This window comes from Epinephelus lanceolatus, chromosome 14 (assembly GCF_041903045.1).
Source record: "Epinephelus lanceolatus isolate andai-2023 chromosome 14, ASM4190304v1, whole genome shotgun sequence".
In the NCBI taxonomy this organism is placed as follows: domain Eukaryota; kingdom Metazoa; phylum Chordata; class Actinopteri; order Perciformes; family Serranidae; genus Epinephelus; species Epinephelus lanceolatus.
Genome location: NC_135747.1, coordinates 23,168,898 through 23,196,144, shown reverse-complemented (window position 1 = coordinate 23,196,144; position 27,247 = coordinate 23,168,898). Strand labels below are relative to the sequence as shown.

General features: G+C 40.5%; 1 protein-coding gene across 1 annotated transcript in view; it reads right to left on the bottom strand.

Moving 5' to 3' along the window:
• The window catches only part of myo3b (myosin IIIB), a 72,369-nt gene extending 52,192 nt beyond the window's left edge, over positions 1-20,177 (bottom strand). Inside the window, 9 exon segments of the mRNA XM_033617997.2 lie at positions 1,537-1,692; positions 4,945-5,010; positions 11,393-11,538; positions 12,776-12,852; positions 13,501-13,600; positions 13,874-13,978; positions 16,174-16,308; positions 19,402-19,585; positions 20,056-20,177. Of these exon segments, the coding sequence (XP_033473888.2) occupies positions 1,537-1,692; positions 4,945-5,010; positions 11,393-11,538; positions 12,776-12,852; positions 13,501-13,600; positions 13,874-13,978; positions 16,174-16,308; positions 19,402-19,585; positions 20,056-20,084 (998 nt within the window). The 5' untranslated portion in view covers positions 20,085-20,177.
• Between the last annotated feature and the right edge of the window lie 7,070 nt (positions 20,178-27,247).

Here is a 27,247-nt window from a genome sequence, read left to right as displayed (position 1 = left end):
ATAAATGTTGCAGCTCTTCTCCTTTTTGAATAACGTTAGCTAAAAATGACAGTGCCCACCTGTTTAGTTGCTTTAAAAAATTAAGCTACATATTTGTTTGTTAGGATTTATGTCTTTGGTAGGTATGACAGTGCTTGAGGATGAATGTCACAGAGTCGGGAAGTCCGAAAGTAGTGAAAGACAGACTTGGCAAACTGTTTTTGTTTTCTTTAATCATGACATTTGTTGACAATTCAGACAAAACCTTGTCTTTTACATTGAAGCTTTTGAAAAGCACCCAAACTTCTCGAACCTCCAAACAGCAAAAACAACAAGAAATCTAATTTACAGGATGTATCTATATTCTATTATAATAAATAATCAATCATAGCATGAATAACAATATTCAAGCTGCAGGTTAGGAATTGTTTCCTCCTCTGCTCTGTATTCATTTTCTATTCTGAATATAGTGTAAATTCAACACTGCAGCAATAAAGTCAAAAGCTCGATATGTGGTCCCCCTAAAGTGAATACTCGTCATCATGTCCCTTTGGTGAAGGACTTGAGACCTCTAGCCTCTACCTCTCTCCTGCTTTGAAGTGAATCACACGATTCCACCTACGGCAGCTACTTTTAAGTTCTCTATGTCTTTATTCTTATCTGGAGTCATTGTGTGCTGATCTGTGGCATGAGAGACTAAACCAGGCGAGCCCAGTTCTCGCCCTACAAGCTCCTAATCCCATTATCCACTTTCACTGTGGACAGGAATTCAGGATCAGGCTCAGGCACCGACTCTGCACACTCTCGGGAGTAAACAGAGCTGGCACAACATCAAGACTCTCAGTCAAGGGCAGGTTCAGCGAACTCCTTTATAATGAAGATTAAGCATTGCCAAAGTCAGTATTTCTCCAGTAAATAACGGGGGACTCTCTGCTCTGTCATTCGCTGCCATGAGAGTGTCTGGGTGAACTATTCATCATCACACATTTTAGGATAAAAGCTCATCAAATCCCTCTCTCTGTCTTGAATATATTTATTTATCAAGGAACATGTACAGTAGCTGCAAGTATAATCTGTAAAGAAAATAACCAGAATTATACCATTCAAAATTGAGCAAAAGGAAGGCAGCACAATTGAAATGTCACTTATTTCACAAAGTAAATCAATCTTGAACAGAGTATTTACTCCATCATTGGTTTAATCACACGGGTGGGGAAGTGCTTTGTACTAAAGACTCCCCATCAGATGGTTGCTACATCCACTGGCCTAAATGGCATTTATTAATCTCAGGTTAGTCAGGACAATCACTCCCTCTGAATTAGTCACACTCCCCTAACTTCTCTTTAATCACATACTGTAATGTCCATTACTGGGGCTCATCATCATTGCTGAGTGTAAGAAGATGAGACCCTGCCCCCTACTGGACAGAAAGAGTATCACTACCACTCAGTTAGTGCCCATCTGCTGCAACAGACAGCACGATATGAAGAACCAGCTTTGCCATTGTAGTGTATTATTTCTTGTGCAGTTTTATAATGTCAAATCAAAGGGACTTACTTGGTTTTGGTTTTGCAGCCCAGTTCTTGCTGCTCCAGGATGAGAGCGGCTAACTGATGTCGGAGTGCCACATCTTTGCCGTGGGCCTGCTTGATGAAGGGATGCTCCAGGAGGTGGGTCACGGATGGACGTGCTTCAAAATCCTTTATCAGACACCTTATAAATCACAAAAACATAAGAAGCTCTGAGCACTGTCAGACACATAAAGGCTCTAATATTATCTATCCTCTTTCCACTTCAAAATCAGAGAGAATTAAGCAGCTGAGGAGGAACTGTGTGATCACCTGAACATTGTAGAAATCTGTTTTCGTCTGGACCAGCTCTGACAGACGTTCGCACCCAGCAGGGAGCTCTGTGTGTTTTTAACTCTGGGGTCACTAATCTGTCGTTGTCCGTCTGAGCACCACATGGTCACTATCACCATGGCCCCCGAGTCCAAACAAGCCCCGCTATGGCACAGCAATGAGTCCTATCTGCAATGTGCAGTGTTTGCCAATAGGTGAAGTCATTTTGTGAGACTGGCCCGTGGCTACAATTCAGCATCAGTTAACTGCTGATTCAAATGGTTGCAAAATATTGGCTGTTTGGCTCCAGACACCCAGGGGAACAAAACTGGCTTTAATTTCTGACAGTTTTGATAAATTAAAAAGCTTGAAATCCCCGACTGAACTCAATGATGCATCCATCAGCAATCCACAGTTGTACAGTTAAATCATTTGGTCAGCTAAAGACTTTAAATGTGAATCTATGTGTAAACACCAACAATTGCAGGCAGAGACGAGATAGGAGAAAAACACCAATCTAATTCCTTCTACCTAATCTACACTGGAATTCTGTTTCTTTTATCAGTTTGTTCAGCTCTGAAAGTTAATTCCATGAATTCATTAGCGTCAGGACATTAAGCAGAGGTTGCTGCTATTAGCAAGGCTGTGCTGCCGGGATGCTGAACGGCGGGCCACTTTGTCACAGAAGTCAGCTCTCTGGCTGCACAAGTGCAGACACTGGTGATGGATTTATTATCCCGAAAACATCCCCACATCCCCGCACACACACACACACACACACACACACACACACACACACACACAGGCGTGACAAGGCTGAAAAGGCTTCACAAACAGCCTGCAAAGCTTGATAACATTGTCCAGCCTCCCCACATTGAACTCTGCTGGGCTTTGTTCAGGGAGATTATTCCTGATATGATATCACACAATCCATTAACACAGATTACAGAGCTGCAGTCCAAAAAGTATCCAATGAAAAATTGCAATTACACTTGTAAAAAGTACAAAAACTAATATCATTACAGTGTGTGTTGGCTGTTTTAAGGGGTAATATGCCTTGACTCTGTCCTGACCAATCAATAACTCAAGTGACACACACACACACACACACACACACACACACACACAAAAGCCACCAGACCTTCAAGGCAGATGGTCTGTTTGTTTTTTCAATTACTCCTTTTCAGCTAATGCATTTCAGTGTAAGTCCACAACATAAATGTTAGCTGGAAACCATGTCCACCCACACAAATAATTCTCCACACAAATTGAATTTTATTTTCTCATTATGGCTCAGACTCACACACCTCTGCACCGTGGATATTAAGGTTGTATATTCTGAGCAACCATTACAAGCCACCCCTGACATTATTAGCTTTGCACAGTGGAGGAAATGATAAGTTATCTGGGCCTCAGATAGAACTGATAACTCAGGTGAATTAGTTTGTTCCTCTGTGGCAGATTTACACAAATGAAAGTCAATGAACAGAAAGACAAGAGGGTTGATAGAATCTGGCTATAAAATATCAATTTCAATTCCCTCCATGTTAACATGCACATTCCCGCCTGCTGACAATGTACTAAAGCTAATGTTCAGCTGTTCTGATTAAAAAAAATCTCCATGTATGTTTTATCATTTCATTCCGCACATACAGTTTTAATTGGCTTAAGAGGAGCTGGTCAGATACATCGCACCAAGAAAGTAATGTGAATTTTTATCATCTTAAGTTGTGTTCACAGCAGTAACAGCGGGTGTTCAACACACACATTTAACTGTCTTGCAATCAGATTTAATGAATGAAACTCTTCTCAAATAATAAAAATAATATTGCCAGTCAGGAGAACCAGGTTGTCACTAGTTTCATCACAATACGATATTATATCCATTATTTAGACATTATGATATTTGCCGATGTCATTAAGTGTGCCATAATGTGATTTAGATTTGATTCAATTCAGAGGCCTGTCATCAATATGAGACGGTATCAGTAAATATTCTCGTTGTCTTCTTCTTGGCTGCCGACCATTGCCTGCCTGGTGCTAGGTCGCTAGCACTGTTTGAATGTTTAGGAAGATGTGCCCTGGGAATTTCAAAATAAAGGCGTATCTTAAAGAAGACAATATGTAGTGGTTTTCACTTTGCATCGATGATACTGGATCGATCATGGAATCGATATATCAATCCAGATCAATGTATCGTTAAACCCCTGGTCAACACTATATCAAACACACCGTCATTTAACATATTTTGTGTTACCACATATCGCATATAATTGACCGTGGTGATACTGACATGTTTGTGTTATTAATAGCGACATGGTGTACATTAATGCTCAAATGTAGGTGGATACACCAAAATGAATTTCAGTGCAGCACATTGCAGCAATAAATGACTTACATGCTGCATTTTTATGTGCATTTGATGTTAACTTTCCTTTTCTTTCCTGTTAGTTACACTGTATGATCTCTGTGTTTTTAAATTACTAACCCAAGCCTGTTTTCATATTAACATTATAACTAGTCTATGTGTGAGTGTGTGCATTTATATATGTAATATTGTGTGTCTTCTTTTCTGCTATTGTGTTTTTTACTGACTTGCAAAGACGCTCAGTTGAAGTTGGAGTTTATTATACTTTTAATATCCTACCCCTGACACATATTTTTGGCGATTTCCATCACTGTAATTTTGTATTTACAGGCACATTCACAACAGCTAACTTAGATGTTCCCCATGAACACACAGCATGGTGAAAGATGGTATTACTGTACATTGTGCTGTATATACAAATGCAGACCTTTCCCCCTACCCAAGCCCAAAACCATCCCACTCTACCCCAACATTTGCACCAAACATATCTTATACATATCATATCATTATTTATTGACCAAACCATAGTCTTAATTAGCTAAATGTGAGGGACTTTTAACAAAAAAGTGTATTAATGATGAATAAATGAATAAATACATTTAAGTACTGTTATTCTGAAATATTAGACTCTGCCTGATCTCATACAGTATTGGTTGGGCTCTTTTTGGAACACTGAGTGTTGTTGTGGCTTTAACAACCAGTTTTGGAAAATAAATGAGGACAAAGGTTGACAGGTTGAAGTGAGAGAACACTTACTGGCCAATGAAATGGCAAAAACTTCTGCACCACTGCTCTGGATTTCGTAATGTTGGGGAGGGATTTCTGAAACAAAATCACACATACAAAAGTCATTATGGAAACAAACAAACAAAAAAAAACAATGAGTTCATTAAATGCGCTGAAAAGACATCATGATCATCGCTGAAAATTAAAGACTTTTTGAGCCCGTCTCCAGAGTTAGCTGACAAATGATTGCTGGCAGGCAGAGTGTGACCGTCAGACTCCTGTGAGAGTTTTTGGTCCGAGGACGAGCTGGTTGGGGTCCAGGTCTGTGGCAGCCACAGAAAAAGTGACAAATGATAACCGCTCCTCCACTGTCTGGCAGCAAGCATCTGCCATTGGGAGCCTAAAGTTATGGGAGCTAGTTATACCTCTGTCAGCAGCATTTACGGAGGCCATCTATAATGAGGCTAACACTTTTCAAGTGCGCATGATGACAGGAGGCAGGTCTGTATGAGGAGCCAAGGCTGGACGGGCCTGAGTACAGTCATCTTCACAGCGAGCTACGAGTCTGACAGCTGGAGGCTGAGCCTTTTGTCACTGTCAGGCAAACAGTGACAGACCTGCTCGAGACATTTATTAACCGTATTAATTAGTTTGCACGTGTTGTTTCACAAAGCTGACAGACAGGTAAATATGAAATCTCAAGCGTAAAATGAAAAACACTTGAATTTGGTTCATTTTGTTTATCGTAAACAAACCAGAGATAGATGCAACTACACATTAAACGACAACATACTTAACATCTTTTTTTCTCTTTTTTTTGGAAGGAAGGAGAGGATGTTGGGGTACAAAATCTGTCATTTTCCACAGCACTAAGTTAGTCGAGTCTTTGATAAGGATTCAGACAGGCAATCCTTTCCAAAGTGCAGATCAAAGCCAGTAACTGACTGCTTCAATGCAACCTCTAATATGAGCCTGAAGACACGTTCTCGCCTTGATGTTGTACCATACTGCTTATACATTAGAAAGTCAATATAGCAGCACACTGCTGATAACACTGTCAAGTGCTCTCATTGTGCTTAGCAAATTCAGGCAGTTTTTTCTTTCAGTATTTGTAAGAGTGCTGGCTCATATTGTAAACACAAGTGGCTTATTCAAATCTAGGTCCAGGCAGAGCGTGTACTGTCAGACGTTCCTCAAAGTGGATTGAGGCAAAATCACAGAGGTGTCAACAGCACTTGACGGCTGTAACTAAGCCACGAAGGGAGACAAAAATCAGGCCAATGCAATATTTGAATACTTCATACAGAATTTATAAATCCACCATTTCCCATATGTAGTAAAACATTGTTATTTTTCATTCAAGAAATCCCTTAGTGTGACACTTTGCCCTGTAAAGGTTTTGAATCATTATAATTACCATCATTGAGATATAAAAATCTGCTTCTTTGCCAGATCTCCACAGTTCAAGTCCACTACACCAGGCACATATAAATTACCTTATATAACCTTGTTGGTGCAGTTGGGAAGTTTTACTGATGACATTTGGATTCATGTATTCATGTATTCCCTTGGTTGTGGGCCTGTTTTTCAGCAAACAGAGAGAATTAGTGCCTTAAAGCAGAAACACAGTGGCCTCTACACAGGCTTAAAAGAGAATGACTACAAGGGTCTAGAGTAAAGACTTATTCAGCAAATGGACCACCCGCTTAAAATTTCAGCTCATCCATCACTGCAGACAGCGCACTGGCACTTCTTTGCGCATACATGCATGAACACGTAGAACTACGGCTACATTTATCATGTCTTTGGCGGCCACATCGGCAAATGCTGCAATCCTGGACACCACACAGAGCAGTAAAATAACATCATCACAGACGGAGATGTTGAAGCTTTTACTCACGATTGGAAAATCATCCAACCAGCCAATAATCTCTTGTCAGAGGTCAAGACTGCACCAGATTCTGATAAGGCGATATCTGTGACATTAAAGGGACACTGCACCCACAAAGTGATCATTTGTGTATCAATTATTCACCTTGTGTTACGCTGAATTCATGAAGAAAAGTCTGTTTTTCATGCATGCCTCCATAGTGAACAAAGAATCCAAAAACGAAGAAAATTCTTGATGAACTGAAGTAAATGGGGTCCACATTAAACAACGGCCTAACACAACTCCTACAATGTATTACCCAAGCCTCATTTATCCAGTCACATGCTCAGTGCTTTCCAAACATATGCATTTTGCAAAAACTTAATGCAAAAGCAGAGTTCAAATGCATGCACTTGCCCACACAACTTCAACGAACACAGGGTGAGTAACTGATATACAGATAATCAGTGTGGGTGAAGTATTCCTTTAAGGTGTATGATTACTTCAGACATTTCATACATAAAATTGAAATGAAGAAAATGAAAATCATGCCAATCTTTGCAAAAAGATGACAGGTTTTCACAATAAAATGTGCTGAGAAACACTGACAGACTTCACACAGTTTCCACATCAGCATTATTTCTGACATTCTTGTGTAACAGACTGAAATGCTGACAAGTTATTGATTAGAATCATCCAGTGGCACTGCCAAGAGGTAGCCAGGGGGGCCCTAGCCACTCTGATACAATCGCTGGCCCCACTCCGTTTATTTAATTGAAACTAATTGGAGGAGTCTGTGTGGCAGCCCTTAACTTTTATATTGAAATAGTTTTTAACTAGCCTATATACTGCAACAGCATAATAGCATTTCTGAAATTCTGTTGCGGCTCCTCGTTTTGGTGTGCCACCTCAAGATTTTCAGTGGCCCCATCTGGCCATCCCTTTGAAAAAATCCCAGGGGACGCCATTGTATCATCCAGATGTTGATGAATAAAGGACTTCTAAAGGATCCACAAATACATGTGAGGCAAATGCACACTAATCCTCAATTATTAGCCATGTTAGCATCATCGCTCTAGATCTGATCAGTCCACAGCAAAATATTTTAAAAAATATTGGACAGATTGCCAAGAAATGGTTGTAGACATTTATTGTCCCCAGTAGATGAATCCTATTGATTTTTATGATCCCCGGACTATCCCCTGTTGACAATTGTCGTCTTGAGTGAAATGATTTAAAAGGTATTGACTGGATTGTCATGAAATTCAGTACAGATCATGAACTGGTATAATTTTGGGCACTTTTTAACTTTTCATTTAGTACCATCATCAAAAAATCTAATTTGTGGGGCGTCGGTGGCTTAGTGGTAGAGCAGGCGCCCCATGTACAAGGCTGTTGCCACAGCGGCCCGGGTTCGACTCCAGCCTGTGGCCCTTTGCTGCATGTCGCTCCCTCTCTCTCTCTCTCTCTCTCTCTCTCTCTCTCTCTCTCTCTCCCTCCCCCTTTCACGCTTGTCTGTCCTATCAAATAAAGGCTTAAAAATGCCCAAAACAAAATCTTAAAAAAAAAATAAAAAAAAAATCTAATTTGTTCAATACTTTGGTTACTTTGGTAAAAATGATGCCAGCTAAACATCAGCATGTTAGCATTGTCATTGTAGGCAGGTTAGCATGCTGACATATTTACGTTAGCCTCAGGGCTGCTAGCATGGCTTTTGTTGATGAAAATAAAATAAAATAGTTTTGAACAGTTTTTGCTAGGAGAGGATGTAACTATACATGTCAAGCCAATGCAAAGACAATAAATCTGCAATATCATATATCGACATAGTTTAGTAATTAATGGATTTAATGACGTTAGCTCACTCTGAATTAGATTTTTTTTTACTTCTTAGAAAGATTCTGTGTCAGGAACACCAGAAAGTCATATCATATCGTTCACCCTTGGCTGTTCTGCTCCACAAATTTTAACTCAGGCTTTGTCCATGAAGAGCTGTCTCTTACCAGCACACTGGTCTGGATTTCTCTCCCTGAGCCTCATGATTTGATTAGCCCTCTGTTTTGCCTCTGACAAGCCATCATTTACTTCTGTCTTTTATCTCGTTCGTTCTGGCCTCTGCTCGGACAGATACACGTACTGTTAAATATGTGGCTAACATCGACGGGGATCTAGACGAATAAACACAACCTTGGACGTCTTTGCCAATCGCCTCTAACCTTTACAACAACATCTTACACACACTTTGGTGTGACTTTACATGGACACTCTTGCCCTCAACAGCACAGAGGGCACTGGTACAAGCAATTAACCTTCCCGCATATTAAATATCACAGACCATCTTCATCTTGAGTATCTATAATTAATTTTGCAGTTGATGATTTTACAACTTTACCCTCTGACATGCTCCGTTACCTTCATTTATGGTCACCATGGACATCACCTATCTGTCATACGCAGTGCAACACACTGAATTACTTTAACTTCTAACAAAAAGCAAATTCGCAAAATCCTTGGATTCAGCTTAGAATTCCAAAAAATAGCAGAATCATAGACCTGGGGTTTAAGCATCAGCAGTATGTCACAGCTCATCAAGTATTAGATATTTCTGAAGCACAAACAGACCATGCACCAAGGTGACCCTAATTCATGGAGCTCATCAGCGTCCCCTCTGACAGATATCACAGCTCTGCTTATCGTTTATAGCCTGCCGGAACGAGAGGCATTTCCACCTGTGCAGATTTCCCTTAGCACAACCAACAGTGTGACATAATGGCTGCTAGCCCCTGCAGTCAATGTGGGGATAGCACCATGTGTTTATCTGGTCCTCAGCCGGAGCCATTAAATCTTTAGCTTGGGAGCGACTGTCCAGTGAAACCTTACAGAGGTTTGCAGGAACAGAACGAAAGGAAAGAAGAAGAACAGCATCATAAAAAGGTCAAATAGTGCCATGACAGAGGGCTGACCACACGCTGCTTGAACATATAAGAAAATGTATAACATGAATCACAAGTGGGGTGAATTTGTCTTGTATATGTTTACTATCCAGATGTGTTTGAGAGAGGATGAATGATACAAACAAGATTAACTACATGACAGTGAACCCTTCAGAGCCTGAAAACACATTACTGTGTGCAACTGTAAAATACCAGAATGATGAAAATGCTTATTGCATGTTTTAGTGCTTGTATGGTTTCATAAAACATGTACTACCCAAGGACAATACTTCAGAAAAGGGGCTCCTGTGGTAATGGTTTTGTAAGGTATTAGGAAGCGGGGGGAAAAAAACGAGAACTTCGCAATGATCAAAACCTGTGCAGATGAATCTCTCTGATTTCATCATGAATCACTCTCGCCGCCACTAAAAGCCCAAAGGTGAAACACATTTCCCTATTTAAAAAGTAATTCATACGGGAGTCATAATTTACCCCACGTTTTCCTCGTCATTTTGTCTGCAGTGATGGGAAAATATATTTGAGATAAATGACATGTTAACAGAATCATTTCATGGCTCAACACATCTGCTGTGATTTATATCACAACCGCTGAGCCTTTAAAGCCCTGATTCATACCAAAAGGGCAAAATATCTATTTTGATTGGGAAAAGAGACAGAGGAGTGTCAGTTAAAAATATATGTCCAATTCTATCAACATCCTAGTTATCCCCAAAGTCAAAGACTCTTAGAGATCTGCGGTAATGAAATAGGATTGGACATAGACATGAGAAATGCATATGCCCCCTCTGATTATGGCTGCTGTTTGATAAGGAAACATGCTCGCTACTTGACAGGAACTACTCATCCAATTCCAGGTTGCTCTTTTAAAATTTTCCCTAACATACAACCCCTGAGCTACTCCACCAAAAAGATGACGTGTTTTATGAGGTGCACATCTGAGAAAAAACCTAATTCTGAATTAGCTGCATTCACTTCACCGAGCCGTCGCTGCTCTTGTAATTATTTTCAATTCTGGTTGAATTTGGTGCTGATGAAAATGCTGCGTTAGCTCCATAATTCCTGCCACGCAAGCCATCCGTGTTCCTCCTCTGGCTTGGCAGGGAGGAGATAACATTGTGACGGGGAGGAGGTGACAGCCTCATCTCAATGTGAATGGAGCTAATCACCAATGCAAATTGCAATCAGAAGGGCATATCTCTACCTAACTGAGAGATAATTGCGCGATTGTGCTGATAACAAAAGGTCAACCGCGTGTAGCCACTAAGCTCTCAAATGATCATCAGACACACACCGTCTCCAGCAGTGAATATTTTTACAGATTGAATCACTGCATTAATTTTAAGGCCAAACACTGCTACATTTTTGATGATGGTGATTTTAAACACTGATTATTCAGCAGATGCTGCCTTTCAGATAGCAAACATGAAAATGCAATGGCAACAAGAAACAAGGATCAAACCAAAAAATATCCAGTGTAGCTCTTCATTTCCCAAATTTCAATTGTCAAGACAGCCACTGTTATTTTTTTTTTCATCACCTCTGCTGTCACATTCAGTTTGCCATTGTCCTCCTGACATAATGGAGAGCTGTATTTGAGCGTCCTTGTGTGGGCAGCCTCCAGCAGTGTGGTAGGAGCGCCCTCTAGTGGACTCACCGCGGGATCTTGAAGAGGGCTTTAACTGGATGCATCTCAGCCAGTGGGGGATCTCCGTCTGCCAGCTCGATGGCCGTGATGCCGAGCGACCACACATCACAGCGGGCGTCGTAGGAGTAGTCGTACTGCTGTTCACAGGCGATGACCTGGCAACACGACACAACAGTGATCATCTGAACAACTCATTTAGATTGTCAATGACCCCTAAAATCCATCCTTTCCTCAAAACACATAAAGGAATCTGCCCAAGAGGTCACTTTTTACCAGAACATTGTGTCAAATTCTTAAAATAAAGCACTTTATTAATATCACCTTGGAGAAATTGGGTGATAATTTAAAGAAAATTATATTCAAAAGGATCATAAATTTTACCTCCTTATTATAGCACTCTCTTTCTTGCTGCCTAAAATCTGGCAAAGGTACAAAACATCTATATTTATGGACTATTCAAACACTGAAAGGTAGGTCACTTCAGTTACCGGTGGTACGGGCCTCTCTTTTCCACAGTCAATAATTATAACTGACACTACATTTTACAGCTGAGTTTATTCTAATTGCCCCTGAGGTCCCTCCCTACCAGCCCAATCACCACACCTCATTTCTGCCAAAGAGTAAGCCGAGGGGCCTCAGACTCCCAGCTATTAACCTTGAGGCAACCTCAAGAGCTGTGCCCATGGAGGGGAATACACAATGACACAGGGGAGAGTTGCACAGAAATAACTTAGCCTCCCTCCCTCTCTCTCTTTGAGGCATGTACAAGAGACTTTGCTCATTGAAAATTAGAGCTGTTCTAATACCATTATTCCCACTAATACTGATCCTAATATCTGAATTTGTACGGCAGCCAATACAAATAAACAAATAAATAAATTAACAGCTGTGTATTTCAGATCAAGTATGTGGAATGATTTCTATCATTGTTGTATGACATAGCACTATAAGACTGCCACCCCTCAAAATGCCTTTTACTGGTGGGACTTTCCAGTGTAAAATGTTGCTAAACTGCTGACGTGTTGCTAACATACACTATATACTGGAAATAAATTCTTTTTTGCCGCTCTGAAACAGTAGCTGCCAGTGGCTGCACAGCGCAACTTGCTGTGTAGGCTACTGTTTTAGTGCAGTGACAAAGAATTGATGTCTGGGACTACTGCTGTTTTATCCAGGTGTAAAACTACTGTAAAGTTTATTAATATATCATGTGGTATTGGATCGGTGCGTAGATTCAATTCAGCATTTTAGGTAGTAAAAGAGGTACTACTATCAGTATCCAAACAACGTTTTTTAAATGTTCAGTTAGGCACAAAACATGTGCTGTTTCACTGCTGCCTTATTACATATAAACATGTTTGTGTGCGTGTTTACTGAAGCGTTGACTCTGACCTCAGGAGCCATCCAAAATGGAGTCCCGACAGATGTGTTCCTCCGCAATCGTGCACTGGTCAGTTGAGCTGAAACACCTACAATGACAAAAATAACATTTAACCACTCCTTATAGTTATTAAAATGTAGATATTAGTATGTTTATCAGTGTGAATTTGCAAAGAATAAAAACACAATTTATGACAGAGACTGAATGTTTGAATTAATCAATAAGTCCTAGCATATAATTTAGTGTGGCAACCTGCCAAGCAGTAATAATAATGGCCTATAATCATTTCAAATTATGTAGGACAGATTTTTATCAGCATGAGTCCACTTCATCTCCATGACACAGAGGACATAAACATGCCTAGGGGTGACTCAAAGTCATTTGCCATAACAGCTTTCTTTTAATATGCAAAGGATCAAATAATGCAATTTAAATGAGCAATAATAGCCTTGGGTTAAGGCTACGGTCCATGAAATAAAAATATGTTATGGTGAGCAACGGACTAAAGTGTGGTGCACATAAAATGATTTATCCTGTGCTGTGCTCGGCTTCACAAACAACGCTGCATGGATGTGCTGCTGACACTTCCCATAGATCAGTCAAACACCAAAAAATGCCTCATTTATCTGACAACAGAGAAAAGATAAAGCTGAGAGACATTTCTCAGACCTTGATGCATTTGTCTCTTTCCAGCAGTCCCTGAATTGGCTAAATTGCCTCTTTCAAAGACCATTACCAAAGTCAACCAGTTTGACTCCTCCCTCAGTTGTCAGGAGGATGTTGTTGCCTTTGACGTCACGATGGATAATCCGGTTGTTGTGCAAATGCTGGAGACCCTTTTAAGTTAGAGGACAGAAAACACAAGGTGCTCAGCATGAATCACCATCACATTATTAGTCATTTGTCATTAGTATAAATTAGAATATAATGCATCAAAAGGTTATGCCGCACAAACTATATAAAAGAACTCCCACAGCTGTTCAGAAGGAGAGACATTCATTACCGCCTGCCACACTTCCCCGGCTGAAAATAAATCCTCAGCGCACTCTCTGCATGTTTGCATCCCACCTCCTCCCTAACATTAGCAGCATTGCAGTGGGCCATCTTACCAAGAGGGCACTGTATAAGATGTATGAGATAACGGGCTCCTGCAGACGCTGGCCTCGCATGAGCAGGCCTTTGATGAGTTCTGTGACAGAGCCGCCGTTGCACAGCTGGAAGGGAGACAGAGAAACTCCAGTGACTCGTCCATCACTCAACACTCTAGATTATGATTCATGTGGAGAGCTAGCCCACACACACAAGTCAGAGGAAGCAATGCAGCATCACATGGCCCCATGATAGCATCAACATTCATGTAGGTGGGTTGTTGTGACAAACCGAGGCACATTTTATAACGAAAAGGGTTTCAGACAGACATATTGGACTCACAGACACAAAAATGCAGCATTTTGTCAAGAAGGTACTCTGTAGAGTTGTCTTATAAACAAATACAGTTATGTTTACGTTCAGGTTTTTTTTTTTTTTTGATAGATTTTTAAAATATTTTGCATAAGCCAGCTAGGACATAGCTCGCTTTCTTGGTGAATGTCAAATAGCTCCACCCCTTTAGACATGACCAGTCTTAGAGATAAATGCCAGGCCTAGCTAGTAAATGATAAGATGAGGAAAAATATCCCAAATCATTTGCTTACTCTCCTGGGAATTTTCATTTTCACCTGTTTTGTCTTCTCCCATGTTTGTTACAACTTTCATGCACTACTTGCATTTGCACTACTGCCCTCTGCGGATGCTAAAATGTATTGCATTACTCACGTTCTCGTGCATGTACTAGCTGACCCCAAGACAAAAACAAAACAGGAACATGCTCATTAAAATATTTTGTTTCTCTTAGTGGTTAGTTAGCTGAGCAGAAAGACTGGAACAGCTCGCCTGGCTCCATACAAAAGTTCATCATCACCCTTTTTACATTTAAGTTTTTTTATGGCTTAGATAAACAAGATATAAAGTGTTTATTAGTGAGCTTTAGAGGTGAACAGAGCCCAGGCCCCCAGGATAGCCGGCGAAACTTGCGTCCAATTTTTCCTTGTGGCCACTTGCAGTATTGCAGGGGAAAATTCCCTTGAGGCTCAAGAACATTTTCCCCACAGACCACCATTAAAAGAGACGTCTGTAAAACTGCTGACAGGATATACAAGGTCAGTTATGACTCTTTCTATTATGAATTTTTGATTCACGGGGGTTTTATTTTTGTAAAACTTTCCTCAAGCCGAGATTTCAAAATCTGTGACGTCATCACAATTGGGGTTGCCCCCTGATAGTCGAACCAAACGTTAGTCGACCAGAAAGGTCATTAGTCTTCAGCAAGATTTCATTGGTCGCTTAGTCACAGAAACCTTGTCAAAATAAATCAAAACCTATATGACTGGACCATGTGGGAATTTTATTTGAAAGGACAGACACAGGAAGTGGCCACGCTCAGCAGACTACTATTGCTCAGCTCAGCAATAGTAGTCACAATAATTTCCAGGGCTGGTACCTGCAGTTATTCCACAGGCTAGTTAATAACATGTCGGGCAGGAAATCCAAAGTGTGGGATCATTTTCAGAAGGTGAAGGACGAACCCAAGGTGATATGTAAACTCATCTTCATTGGCCGACTACAAACATGACGTATCATCTGAAACATGGAAGTAGCTACATGCCCATTAGCCACTTAGCACAATCATTACTGCTTTGCCGACAGCGTCATTAACAGGCGGCTCGCTCAGTGTGTGACGTGCACTTGTAGATAAAATATTGGCCTATATTAATGAAGGTTCATTAGTACGCTTTTGTATTTCTCTGTAATGTAGCACAGTGTTAACAATGTTACTGATACTATTCTCTCTCAGACCTTGAACTCAAACCATTGTGTTGCCCCGCCCAAAATATATCATTTAATAATTAAATTAATATCGTAAACATGTGGGTGACTAGTCGACTAATGGCCCTAAATGACGACTACTGGTCGACTAGGAAAATTCACAGTCTGGGGCAGCCCTCATCACAATGTTAAGTCTATGAGCCCAGCAGGAACTGGTCAGAGGGAGAAACACTACTGCCCATACTCAGTGGGCCACATATTGTGGAAGCAAACCCAGAGGCTGGAATCTTTTTGATCTAGCTAGTTATTATTATGCATCTATGATAGTGCCGAGGCTTGCCCCTGTTTCCAGTCTCTGTGCTAAGCTAAACTACCCAACTGCTGGCTGCATCTTCATATTTAGTGTGAGGGGTATCAATCTTCTCATCCAACTCTCAGCAAGAAATCAAGGAGTATTTACCTTTTAAATTAAATATAAAGTTATAAGCACCGGCACACTGTTAACATTAAGCTGCTACACTGTCAGACACTAAGAGGAGCTCACCTCAAGGACCAGCCAAAGTTGTCCACCTGATAAGTTGTCTGACTTGTAGAACATGCCGTAAAACTTCACCACATTGGGGTGGTTGGACAGGGACCTCAAAATGTTGTACTCTGCTTCGATCTCCTCGTCCACATCCTTTGAACAGCAACAGAAAAAAGGCAAAGTTGGAACACAGAAAAGACATTTTAACGAGATTAAATACAATAAAAATAGCATTTATGTCTACAAGTGTGAGGTTGGGTTTCATTTTGAAACAGAACACCAAGTTATAGGTAACTATAATTAGACTGCTAAAGATAGGGTTATAAAGTCAGTAACAAAGAAAGGGATGGGCCCGGGTGCTAAACTATTTCTGGAAGTGCTTTTCTATCAAAGTAAATCTCAGAGGAAGAGAAGAGCGGCAGTCAGAGAGGCAGAATTTCTCTTCCTGGATGTCTGAGTGATAGTGTCAGCACAGTCTAATCAGGGAGAGGGATGAGAGAAGAGGCAGCTTCATCTTCATGGCCATCAGGGAGGCATCATGGTGGATAGCTCTGCCAGGATGGGGATTGTTCCATTGACACAATCACAGGCACGCCTCAGACCAAGTCTCACTAGCACAATACGGTGCCAATGCAGAGGCTACAGTGGTCTTATCACACAGACAAATGGACGGATATACAGAGAGGATAAAGCCAGTGCAGCCGCTACTCTTTCTGGTAAGGGTGTGTTAGACTTAACATGACAGGAAATAAATGAAAAGGGGAGACGTTGATATATATCACTGGAGCAAGTACATGTACAACTGCATCAAGATGGAGAGGAGGAAAAAGTACTGGCAACTTACTCTGTTTGAGTGGCTCGCATGCTGAGACAAGTCACATAGTTATAAAGAAAAACACAATAGTTTTAGTCTTTGCTTTTTTCCTTCTGTCACAATATTATGAGTTCTTGCAGTCATGAAAAAAACTGTCAAAATTAATGGTTATGGGGAACTCTACAGTGGGGAGGCACACGGAGTGATGTTAGATAAGTGTTATTTAATTTAGGCAGCAAATCAGTGCGCACTTAGTCTATCAGCTGTCCATCAAGTTTCAATTAAATGAACTACAAAGCAGTTAAGCAATTTTATCATTACATATTATTATAATATTTAATCATAAAGACTAAGTTGGCTGAGCGTATATGCTAAGTCATAAAGAGAAGAGAATATTAGACAATAAACAAGGTAAGGTCTAATTTAAAGCAGTTACAGTTGAGTAAATGAGACTAGTCTTTAAGTTAGAAAGAGGTGTTAAGTTTTTTGATTTTTTTTTTTTTTTTGGTCTCTCTTAAAATCTTGTGTTTCCTTGTCTTAGATGTAGTTAATTTTACATGTGCAGTCATGTCACATGCAGCTAGAATTCAGTTATGCAGCTAAATGAGGGAGACACAACATAGAGGCACGACAATAATACACTTTAAATGAAATCAGTGGTTCCCAACCTGGAGGTCAGGACCTAGTGAGGTAAGGAGTCACGAGTTAAACCCATTTTTAACATGACAATTAACAAGATAGGAAAGCAGGAAACCAGACTAGGAGTCTAGTGCCATGCAAGCAACCCTGTAAAGCCGTACTAATGCTTAGCAGTGCTTTAAAATAAATGCAAACGTCACCATGCTAACATGCTTTCCATGACAATGCCCATATGCTAATGTTTTAGCAACTGGGCTGGGCAATATTTTGATATTCTATCAATGTGTCATGATATGAGACAGGATATTATCTTAGATTTTGGATATTGTAATATTGTAACTGTTGTTATTTCCTGGTTTTAAAGGCTGCATTACTGTAAAGTCATGTATATTTTTTTTGTGATTTTACTCTGGCTTCATATGAACAGACGAAAACCGCTTGTTGCTAGGCTAATTTATACAATGTAAAATAGCATAGGCTTGTGCTAGTAACGTTAGCATGTTACATTTCTTTGGAAAATATGTTTAGTATAAGACAGTCAGTGAATCTTGTGAAGTGTAATAGAGTCGAATTTTGTAACGTTACCTTTGTTAAATGTTGCTGTTGTCCCTGGCTTCATATGAGAAGAGGAAAATTTCACCAGGTGCTAGGCTAATTATACAATGTAAAATGCCATAGGCTTGTGCTAATAACGTTAGCATGTTGTATTTGTGGGGAAAACGTGTCCAGATAAAGACAAGTGCTTTGTCTGTCAATGCTGCGAGTTATAGTGAAGCCGATTTGTGTAGTTGTAATTGAAATTGTCTCTAGTATGCCGTGTTTAATGTGTGTTTTGAATTAACTAAACTTTACAGGACTTCACAGAAACCTCTGTCGCTGACTAGTGTTTTGGAGGTGTAACTGCAGAGTGACACAGACAAACCACTGCACAAGTATAAATGCTCACAACGGCGTAGGCTACACATAGGGTCTGCCGCATAAGCATACATTTAGAAATTATTATTTATCAGTAATCTTATTGTGTTAATATTTTATAAAAGCAGCAGTAGTGAACCCTACAATATTGTCACAATATCAACATTGAGGGATTTGGGCATAACTATCACAATATTTATTTTTCTCCACATCGCCCAGCCCTATTTTGCAGGTATAATGTCTACCACCTCTTAGTTTAGCATGTTAGCATGTTACCATTTACTAACGAGCACTAAAGCACAGATGAGATGGTTGCTAGATGAAAAATCAGAGGGTCACCAAAGCCATAGGATTCATCCTCTGAACATTGTGGATATCTAAATCCATGGCAAAGATTTTAGGTCTGGGCCAAAGTGATGGACTGGCCTACCTATCATTACCATAGGGTCACACCACGAGCATGGCTACAAAATGTTTGCTAAACAAACTTCTATTCAGTTCACATTCCTCTCCTCTTTGCTTTAGCTGTTTGGGTCTTAACCCATACAACCCTTGATGATGGTCTGCAAGTACTTTTAATTAAAGGGGCAACAAGCCAGAAAGGTTGGAAACCACTGCATTAAATGACTGAGTGAATGTGTTACTGGACACTCTGACTGATTATATTACTACTTTTGGATTAATACTTTATATAATGAAGCCTGGCAGGTTCTGTAGCATCTATAGAGCCAGCGTGAGTTAGCTCAAACAGCTTGTGAGGTCTGAAACGTAATGGTTATTATGCAATGCAGCCTGATTATGCAACTGAAAACAGACAACATGCAGCAGCCACAGCGGTTCTGAATTCTGCAAAAGGTTCCACAGTAAACATGACTTACATTGATCGGGTCCAGCACTTTCACTGCTGCCTGACTCCCATCCTTCTTGTTGGTCACTCTGTAGACTTTGCCATATGTTCCTTTACCAATGGTCTCCACTATATCCCAGTTACCTGATGGATCGCCCAGGTTCTCCATGCCAATCATGCTGGACTTGTAAGGATACAGTCCATACAGTGACCTCCTAGAGGATGAGCACAATCGCAGGTGAAATATCTCTTCAAAATAAAGACAAAGACAAAATAGAAAAATAATTCCTGATTAAAATACCTTTGCAGTGGAGCAAAAACTTAATAGAAATTGAGAAAGATGGTTATCCTATTCTAATACCTCATACTTCCTCCTACAAAAATAAAGCTTCTTATGAATAACTCAACAGTTTAGCCTCAACAGACTTTTACACTGTCACAGCAGGACAGAAAAACACATTGTCTCCCAGTCAGCGTCACACAGAAGCAAGTAATTAAAATGAAAAAGTACAACTGTGTAAAGCTGTGTATGTATAGCACAGAGCAGTACATTTATTCCCAAGGGCCCTCTCATTCAGCTCAGTGAAACGACTACATTCGCCAAGGGAGCCACTTAACGGGTCTAAAGCAGGAGAAATCAGAGCAAAAACAAAGCTGTAGGTGGAGATGACGGTACTCTACTTACATGGCGAGTGTTATTTTCTTCTGACTCATCGGGGCTGAGAAAAATTACAACTAAAGAGTCTCTTGTGTTCATAATATAACAGCACCAGTAGCAACAGCAATTGCTTCCCCAAGAGGACGGGCAACAAGTGGCATCTCTCAGAGACACTGAATTAGCCCTCTCCACGGGGGCCTTGTCACTGCACACTAAGAAGTGCAATCTCCTCAAGATCAATTGGATTGGACAGAGATTAACTTGACCAGTGCCGTCCTGAATGAGCAGTGAACCAGCACCACTGTGTTTCACAAAATGATCATTGTGTAAAGTGTTTTATAAAGTGATTATTACAAGGTTAGAAGGACTAATGATCAACAGTGACGCAAAAAGCCTGATATAAATCATCCTTTAGGGCCACAAGTGATGTTTCTGTGATCAAATACAGCACGTAGAGACCAACGATGCAAAGCATTAAGTGTCAAAACAGCTGAGACAGAACAACATGATGGATTAGGAACTGATATTGCCATGTTGGGATACATGCATCCTATTTTTTTTTCAAAGTGACACATATTCCAGATTAGCATGATGGAGAGGAATGTCTGTGTACGATCTCACGAGCGCTCCACTTGTCATAAACGTGTTATGCATCACTGTGTGACCCTGAGGGAGGGAAGTCGAGATCAGCAGATTGATGTGGAAAAACGTGAATGATGTTTAACCCTCAGAAGCCGTGGCAACCCGCACGTGAGGACAGATTTATGAAATGTTGTGCATGCAGGTTGAGCAATGGCATCCGGGTAGATATTAGATGGATATGCAGTTAGTCTGTGGGGACGTTCAAATGTGCAGCACTGATATCCTTCACGGTGTCCTTCAAGGAGACATAGCTCAGTAGCAGAAGCCATAGTTAAAGATTAAAATAATTATTACACAAGACAACACTTTACTACAAGTATGGTTTCATCTTCCCTAAACTCATCACTGTATCTTGTATGCTCGGGTTGGCTGGCTCTATTTTAATTGGCATTCTCTTGTTTACAAAGCTATTCTTGGCCTACCTTCAGCATATTTATGTGTGTACATTAAGCAAAAAATCAAAAATGGCTGCTCTACGTTCACAGAACATGTTTTTATTGTCTGTACTAAGGGTATGTACAGAGTGTGGCAAGCAAGCATTTATGTATGCAGCTCCTTATATGTGTAATCTTCTGCAGAAGGACTTCAAGTTGCACTCTTTGGTTCCTCTCGGCCATTTCAAAGCACTGTTGCAGGATTTTTGTACACAGTCGTTTATACGCCAATGTCACAGTGTGTCTTAGTTGGTCTTTGTAATTGTGTAGTTGCCCTTTCTGTGTCTTTATGGTTCACTTCTAGTATATATTAACACACTTTTTGACTTCTGACTGTGTTTTTTTATTCTGTATTTTGTTCTGTGTTGTCTGTCTCAGCCAGGACACTCTTGAAAAACAGATTTTTAATCTCTAGAGGTTTTTCTGGTTAAATACATAAAAAATCTTTAGTCTCATAATCCATCATTGATTGTTTTGTAGCTAATCAGCTATCTTAAACGGTCAGTGCATAATGCATCACGCCTGCCTCATTAATCAGCAACATCCAGACCTGTTTACTTGCCGTCGTTCTGTTTTGTAACATGTGTCTGCATCCACAGCGTACTTCGAACGCATCCCCAGTCACCTTTTGCCAAGACACCTTCACTAACTTTTAAAGCAGACAGCTCATATTCCTCTACAGCGGCTTTTTGTCTCTAATGACTGGCTGCATCAGATACCTGCTTTAAAATATCTACTTTTCCTGTGACTCACAAACAGACGTTTAGACCTCAGATGTGCAGCTGCAGATCAGTGAGACTGTTTTATGTGAATTAGTGGCTAATGTCTATTACTGTGCAAGCATCTTTTTCTGCAACAGCTTTTAAAACAGTAGGAAGTACAAGCTGTTAAAGCAAAACACAACAACTAGACTTTTTTGTCTTGTCTCTGTCTTGATTGTGCATCAGTGACGCAGGATTTTAGGTCACACAGCACACATAATTTCACCAACTGCTCACACATCAGTCATAAAAAAGACATTTACTTCCTAGTGAGAGTCTGCAACCATCACACACAAAGACCCAAAGTGTTCATCTACTCTTCTCAGTCTATTCGTTATTCAAAATACTTCAAAGATCAACACAGCTAAGATCATAAAGCCAAGAGTCACACATACCTGTTTCTGTGAAAGTGTTTGTCTCTCCCTCACACCAAAACGCTCCAGTCTAATTCATGCTAATCTAAAGGGATTAATAATTCACCAGTAATCTGCAACCTGATCTGCAGCACTGTTAAATATTCAGGTGGCAGATGTATCCACTCATAAAGGCGGCTGTTATGAAGCATCTCAGGTTGCACACAGGTTACCAGGAAGTTCGTGATAGTTGCTACGTCACATGACTGCTGTGTGTCTCCCCCCTCTGTACATAATGTTCTGAACTGCCAACACCCAGCTGTTTCTACTTCATCTGACAGTCATATTAGTTCCTTGTAAACTAGTGACAACAATATAATAAGCATCATTGCAACCTATAGTGTGTTGTGGCAGAAGGATCCCCCTCAGCTGAAGACAATCTGTCCATAAAGTCCAATATAAGTCCAGAACCAAATGTTTAGACTCATTGTAAGAAATTATGATAGTCTGGTGTCCTTAACAATATATCTGTATCCACAAAACAGAGCCTCCATGCTGAGTGACAGTCACTAAAAATAAGATGTTATTCTACCTGAAAAACTGTGACACTGGATGTTGCTGTTGCTAAGTTTAAAGCCCCGGGGATTTTATGAAGTGGAGGATAGTCACACCAGCTGGAAAGAGCTTTAGTGTTGCAGAACTTGCTCCTGGAAAAGCTTAAACTTTTTGAACGTGTTCTACACTGGATGTTCCCAGACTGTTTCTATCATGCCCCCCTATGGAGGCCAAAAGGATTTCAAGCCGTCTCACCCCAACTGCCTCCTTGGCACATAAATATTTTATTAACTTTTGACAATGCTGGGGAAACTAGTAGCAAAATGAGTCAAGGTGAATTTAAAGGTACACTGTGCAGGATTTTGATATAAATTAATAGAAAAGTAATCTCTCTCAATTATCACTTATGACTCACAACATGTGTGTGGTGGTGTATTAATCTGCAGAGACTCTGACTGTTTCTTATTTTCTCCTTATTTTTGCCGTGGTCAGGATGTTCCAGTGCACAGCACACAGGTGAGGTCAGGACTTTATGAAAAGGTAGCAACTGGGTGCCAGACAGTATAAACAGACACAGCGCCACAAGAAATGCATTTATAGCAAGGCAAAATGCCAAGCAGCAAAGCTTGGTCTGAAACGAGAGTGAATCTGCGGTTGGTTTACACTTTCAGTTTTGCTGGCAATACTGTTCACAAACAGTGGCCAAAAATTCCTGCATTATATACCTTGAATTGAAATAGCATTACCAAGAACACGGACAGCATGTTTCTTGTTAAGCATCAGTGTTAGGGCTGCACTATATTTCTATTTTTTAATCATTATCATGATGTCTTTGAGTTAGCTGAAAGAGAACATCAGTAGAAAACTGCACTTTCAAATGTAAATATCATTCTCTTTTTTTATAGGTTCCTTTTGTGTTCAGTTCAATGTTCAATTTGTTGGGATAATTTGCTTATATTATTTAAAATGAACAAGCAATCTGTTGTATTTTAGCAGTATAGTGCAAGCTGCAGGCAGAACTGAGTACACTTTAATATCTGTCTGTGTCTTATAAGTAATGTGGTTATCATAACATTTAAGAGCATTACTGCATGCTGCATATTTTCCTCATGTAGCCCTAATTAGTGTCTGTTGTGCAAAATTATTTATTCAAACTTTTGTCGAATCTTTTTCCTCCTCTGGACATAAAAATCCACCTGTTTAACATCTGTAGACATATATAACCTGTGTGGAGGGGTAGCGAAGAAACATTGTTGTTTTAAGAGGTCTAAAAACTGAAAAGGAACCATTTAACCAGAGGGCAAGACAGGCTTCTTTATTTTTCTTGACTTCTGTTTGACCGATGTGTTTGTGACCCTGAGACAGCCATCATAGCACTTTTGTTTAGTGTTTCCACATTAGTCAGACTAACTTAACTTCAGTTCCCATCCACAAATATATTTTTTGTCTTATTGTCACAAAGCAAAGAGAGAACCCAAATGCTGTTCTTTTAAATGACGGGGAGTCACGTCGTTGCTGCTTTAGAACAGGACACCACAGGTCCTAGATGGCAGCGCTCAGGTTACTCTTTGTTTACCATACTGTGTGAGCATATCTGGAACAGGGACATTGTGTCTGGTGTACAGGAGCTTCTCTGTGACAGTGAGATTGTTTTTAAAAAATCCATCATCACAGTACATATAAAATCACCGGACTTTGTGTATAAACTGGGCTATGTGCATGGTTATGTGCTGCTTTGTGATATTAGTAATGGAGATTTTTCTCATGCTAAATAATTTATGCCCCATAACATTTGCATTTACGGTGCATCTGCATAATTCCAAGTTGCAGTGATGGTTGGAGGTGGTAGCAGCTTCAGATGATGTGAACAGCTGCAGTGCGGGGACCGGCTTTGTCACCAGAAACAGTGCAAAGTAAAAGTGAGTAATCTAATTTTCTGCTTCCATCAAACACGCAAAATCCCCCCCTCTCTGGTAAAGCCTTGCGGGAACTCCACTTGGTAAACCCTTTGGTAAATCCGTGGAGAAGAAAAAAAAAAAAAACTCTGGACTATAATCCCTTTTAAGGGGATGTGAAGAGGCTTTGCAGTAAACCTCCAGTAGCCACGAGCCAGGCCGAAAGCACTGTGCCCTTGTTCTCACCCTGGATGACCAAAGTCTCACACGACCAGAAACAAACACATTTTCTTTTTTTAGTTAAGCCCCCTCAGATCAGCAGTCCACCTGCATGATTAATAATCCCCAAGTGACAAATTTGGATACACAAAACATCAACCTAATTAATTAACAGGAAGCCAACATCATCATTAAAATAATCAACCTAAAAACCTGCACCACTGACAGAAATTAATCTCTGTCATCTAATCACAAATATCACAGCTGTTTCAGCAGCGACGGTAATATGATGCAGTGTAACACCGTGCAGTGCACTGTTTGTTTAAATAAACACAACTAACAGTATTACACACTGACTGATGTGATGTAAACTGATATACAAGTTCATTAAAGGAGCTGTATGCGACATTTAGAGCATATCTATGATTCAGAGTCTGAGCCGGGATTGTCTGCACACGGTTCTCAACATGGCTTATCTGGCAGCTAGCAGCTAACGGCGCTAACAGTGTATCGCCAGTGGGATATACCAAGCAGCAACGGCTGAAGAGTGAAGCCAAGACAGAAGTGCCAAAAACTGCAGTTCCTTGGATGGCCACTTGAGGCTGACTCCAGAAGGCAGTCAATCCCCAGAGACCCCCATGTTTAGCCTGGTTCCAGACCATAGACCCCGCCCACTCAACTGAGTAGGCTTGCATTACTGGTCTGGCATACTTCAATGAATTTGCGATTTATCTCGTCCAAACGATGGACCGACCAATGAACGCCGGGGTCTAGCGATTAGCCAATCAGCACCACGCTGATGTCAAGCTGTACGCCGGTGGGTAACTGGTGAGGACAGCAACAATGGCGACGGCTACAGATCCTACAGACCACATTAACGATGCTATCGAGGTATTTCGCCACTACTCGCGTTAATGGAGGACCAAATTAAGGAAGCTGCTAAACTGGATTTAACGGCGATGCAGCTGGGTGTGCACGACGGAGACATTTTAAACGGGCAATGATCGCTTGTTTTCGGCACCCCTGAGGCATGGATACTAATGACGTCAGATTTTGGGTGAGTCGTTGACCTCTACTGATTGGTTAGGGAAAAAATCAAATTCCCTCCCCCTTGTAAATCGCCTTCAGTGGAAGCCATGTCAGACTGAAGGTTCTGGGAGCTTCAGTCTGACACTCAGGCTACCCCATGTTAGTATGCCCAACTTAACAGCAGATATAAATATGTTAACAGCCTAGAACAAGAAATGCTTTTGGTATCTATTGGTAATTTCTCCCTTCATGACAACTGTACAGGGGTGAATTTTTATGTAATTCACCCCTGTACATTTTATTGAAGGTTTCGCACAACTAAGGTGGGCCGCTTTGAGTGACAGGCTGTCTGCCGATATTGTCCTCGGCTTCTCAGTCAGATCCACCCCTCACTCCTCGGCAGATCCAGTTTCTCATCCAACTATGGTCACTTTGAGCTCCAAAAACCAAGATGGTGATGGCAGAAATGCCAAACGTAAGGCTTCAAAATGGGAGTCCACAAACCAGTGGGTGACATCACAGTAGCTACATGCATTACAGAGAGACTCACATGCACTAACACGCACACGCGACTGGACTGTCAACCACAACAGCAAACAGAGAAGCTCCGATTACAGCACACACAGAGGGAGCTTGACCTCATTCTCTGCTCAGGTCCCCATTACTTCACTTCGCTACATCGTTATAAAGGACATAGCTGTTTGCTGGTATATTCATGCTCTTAATGTCATATAAAGCTCCTTTAAGGTTGCACAAACTGAATCATATTCTGTTGTGTTGCATCATTCCAACAAAGCTAAGAAATAAAACTACATGTGTCTGTATTCTAAATCTGCTTTGGCTCAGTTTTTATATCAAGGGTTTCAGAGTGCAAAACTCTCAATGCAAAGAGCCCAAATAACTTCTTATTCTCATCTTGAATTACAAAACACCAAAATAAACATTAAACTACATGCTCAGTCCTCAGAATACAGCCACCTCTTATTAGGTTAAGTTTGTTATTACTAAGCATACATATAACTGAATACCTGCAATAGATTCCCCTGATTTTAGCAAAAATTGATTTTGGGATATTTACCTCACCACCACTGATTTATATTATAAATGTGCTTTATTTCCGTTTGACTTACTGTCAAAATGTTGCGCTGCATTTAGTGTCTGCTACAGTCATGTAAATTGTGGTTTAATATTATGTTCCCCAGCTTTACATTATAGCCTCACATACTGTGGTTGATACAGGACAGAGAAACTGAAGTAATACAGTAGAATACAAAAACAATAATTTTGCCCTTATGAATGTGGGGTTTTCTGACTGTAGACTTTATTATCTA